This window comes from Rattus rattus, chromosome 6 (assembly GCF_011064425.1).
Source record: "Rattus rattus isolate New Zealand chromosome 6, Rrattus_CSIRO_v1, whole genome shotgun sequence".
Classification (NCBI taxonomy): Eukaryota; Metazoa; Chordata; class Mammalia; order Rodentia; family Muridae; genus Rattus; species Rattus rattus.
Window position 1 is genome coordinate 17,204,149 of NC_046159.1, and position 3,540 is coordinate 17,207,688.

General features: G+C 34.0%; 1 protein-coding gene across 2 annotated transcripts in view; it reads right to left on the minus strand.

Annotated features, from left to right (window-relative positions):
* Positions 1–3,319, minus strand: part of LOC116903185 (killer cell lectin-like receptor 5) — a 22,332-nt gene extending 19,013 nt beyond the window's left edge. Inside the window, exons 1-3 of one of the 2 annotated variants that reach the window (XM_032905558.1) lie at positions 3,193–3,319; positions 1,333–1,499; positions 1–70 (exon numbers count right to left, since the gene is read on the minus strand). The exon at positions 1–70 is cut by the window's left edge and continues 11 nt beyond it. In XM_032905558.1, the coding sequence (XP_032761449.1) occupies positions 1–70; positions 1,333–1,444 (182 nt within the window). In that variant the 5' untranslated portion in view covers positions 1,445–1,499; positions 3,193–3,319. Of the gene's footprint in view, positions 80–1,332; positions 1,500–3,192 lie in introns of those variants that run through there. The other variant, XM_032905557.1, reaches the window with a different exon arrangement.
* Between the last annotated feature and the right edge of the window lie 221 nt (positions 3,320–3,540).

Genomic DNA, 3,540 nt, shown 5'->3' on the forward strand with positions numbered 1-3,540 from the left:
AACATTGCAACAGCAAGCAGCTTAAGGGAAAGGAGGATTCCAATAGCAATCACAGTGAGCTGCCAGGGGACTGAACACACTTAAGTCAACAAAACAAAGCAAGAAAATCAACACCATTAAAAGCGCACATCTCAATACTAATTAAAATTCTGTTTAGTGGAGAAAAAAGGGGAAATTATGCACAAGTTGATGATACAAACTGAATGAAAATGTGCTCTCAGAATTGTAGATTTCTCCCTAAAATACACCCACTGAAGAAATCCTACATGTGTGAAGTTTCACAAAATCCTGAACTTATTTCTGGTTGTATTGTGAATCCTCTGGAATCAGACTAGAAGTAGTTGGGTGACAGACCTGTGTCTTCACCCAGTTCTATAGGAACAAAAATGCATTCTAGAGAAGGCATTTGAAGAATAGTTGCAATGCAATCCAAGAATACCAACTGGAGCATAGAGTCCACCAGGAAAGAAAATTGAGGATACAGAGTAATGAAAGAAGGATGGATGTTCTTGAGAACTGGTAGGGAATCACAGCTGGTCTGGACCTGATCTGTATAAATCCCCATCTTTGAAAGGTCCTATAGTTCAACTATTTCTTTTTCATGTAAATTTGATTTTGCTCTATATAATACTAAATATTTTTTGTATCTATGATATTTAGAATCTGAAACTCATGCTTCTGATTACCACAACATCAAAGAAGAAAATTATCTCAGCATGGAACAGAGTCATGACAGTGCATATAGAACAACTGAAAAATAGTGAAGAAAATAAAGTGATACTTCTGCTTTTTCATTAATAAATTAAAATTATTCTTTGACATTTCAGGAACTCACAATAGGGTTTAGTCATTCCCACAACCACTAATCCTCTCAATCCCTCTTCCTTCATCTGCAACATTATTACCATTTGGAGAATTCATCTTCTGATGACAACTGTTGGTGCCTGTTATATTAAATGTTGGGGATATTTATGACAATTAAAACACTTTCCTTGAGAACAAAAATATTGTCTTACCGATTCCCATTGTTCTACTTTCCTCATAAGTTTTATTTTGTAACTGACTAAAAAAACAAAGAATAGCAATACTTTATAATTCTTTCTTTTTTGATTTTTAAAACTTGATTGCTTTATTTTTTAAATTTAGTTTTAAGTACTTTTTACTTGATTACCCTCCAACTAACATTCAAAGTTCACTTCTACACTTGTGCATAACCAAGCCCAGATTAAATGGAACTTGATAGTTTTTGATAGAAGCCAATAAGGTATTTTCAGTTGTTGAAAGTTTAAAATGCATAAAAAGCAAGTGATTTTAGACACTTAAAACACTTACCTCTGCAGCCAGCTTCCCTGGGTCTTTGAGTCTCCTCAGGGCTCACTTGGTACCTCAACCCTGAAGACTTTTTAAATCTCACAGTTGAGGAAGGAACCTCCTGCTCACTCATTTTGGGAGTGGTGTATGAAGTCTGTTTTCAGTTAAAATCAGGCCTTGAGTGTTTTCTAAAAAAAAGCTGAAATGACCATTTTTGGTATGGTACCTGGATTTGATGATAAATAGGGTTGAGAAAGGGTAGGATCTGACAAATTTACTTAATGATCCAAACACCCTGACATGGAATGACCCCAATTTCCATTACTGGTGAGAATACTTTGCAGATTTCTGATAAATTTGTTTATATTTCTAATGTTCACAACAACTTTTGTTAAGAAATATGTACCGAATTAAAAATTTACTAAGTCATGATAATATAGATGAAGAACCTTTGTTCTAAATATTCAGTACATAAAATTTTAGGTAAAATTAGTACTACTGAAAATCATTAAAACAAAACAAAACTTTTAAACAAACTATCCAAATAAAAATGAATCAAAGCATTAGGAATAAATAAAATGTTGCTTTAAAATTATTTACACATTGTTACAAACACATAAATATTAAATATTCTTTCAGTCTTTTTATTTATACATGGCTCTCAGAGTTTCCCAGACACTACCTTCCAAAGAATATATGAAAGATAATATTTCAGGTGATCTAAAACATAACTATCTCTTCATGGAAGCCACAATCAGCTGAGATGTACAACTTCTTCATCTAGCCACAATGTACATATTCTTCTCTATGCTTGAACCTGGTGAATAGATGCAACCAGAAAAGATCGTACTGAGTGGCATAATCCGGACCCAGAAAGACAAAACTAAATATTCTCTCTCATCTGAGGCTCCTGGCTCAAAGTCTGCAGAAATCCTATGTTGCCCCTAGTAACTGCAGCAACAAGAAAAGTAAAAAGGGACATAGCTGGATGGATGTGAGTGCAACAAAGAGAAGCATAGAGGATACAATATGAAGTTTTAATCTCAAAGCATCCCATTTATACAACCATTTCACATATAATAAACTCGTACATGATGTGGCAAGAAGAGCATGTATGAAAATAAATTTCATCACTATGCAGCATATATGAGCTAATGTCCATGAAAAATACAATCTCATAATACATATCAATGTATTAGTAAATAGTACGCATTGGTAACTGACCTTACCCTTACATTAATAACTGAGATGTGATCCAGCAGATAATAAAGATAACAAACTGCATATATTAAAACATCCTTCCCTTGTTTTTAATTTATGAAGTTTTCTGAGGTGATTTACCTGTTCCCTTATTTTTTTTACAAAAAGAACCCTTCCATTAAACAATTCTCTTTCCAAATTGTTATTTTTTATTATTGCCCCTAGGGTGGAGCTGGCTGAGCCAAGAATCATCTGTCCAGAAGACAACTGTACAAAGTGCATTCTCTCACTCCACAGTCATGTTAGTTCCAGGGACCAAATCCAAGTTTTAGATCAAGGATATCTATCAAGTACCTTTAAAACTGATCCATCTTACTGGGATCATACTGTGATATTTGTCAGTTGGATGATATATGAACATTTGACACAGTTAAAGAGTAAAGAACTCTATAGATACCTCTATCTTAACTTCTAGCGGGCACACACACACACAGATTCACAGTTTACTGAGAAAGAAAATAACCAGTGCAGAATAACAGTTTCACATGCTTCCAGAGTTAAACTGATCTAACACAACGAGCAGGGTTTCTTCATCAATCCTATTTTCATATCAAGCCATATGAAATTCTCTAGAAAATATTTGATCATTGATAGGATAACAATAAAAGCGGGTATTGTTACCTGTGTCTCTATCCCAAAGTGATTCTGTTGGAAGGTACTGGTCTCCCAATTGGAAAGAGTTGACCTTTCCTGGTCTGTATCCACAAAGAGGCTCCCAGATGAAAGACAAAACTAACTTTCCTCTGAGTGATACTCAACCTTATAACTTTCTGCCCCTCCTCTTGACCAAAGCGAAAAGAGGAAATTGTTTAATGGCTAATCCTTGATTTGAATTATGTGAATTATAGCTAAATATATACGAGGAAAGTCTTTAAAGCTCTCAGATTACCACTAGCAATGTCTTTCTTTAAACTCTTATACCTTTTTTGTTAACTTATATTTTATTGATTATTTTATTAATTTGCATAT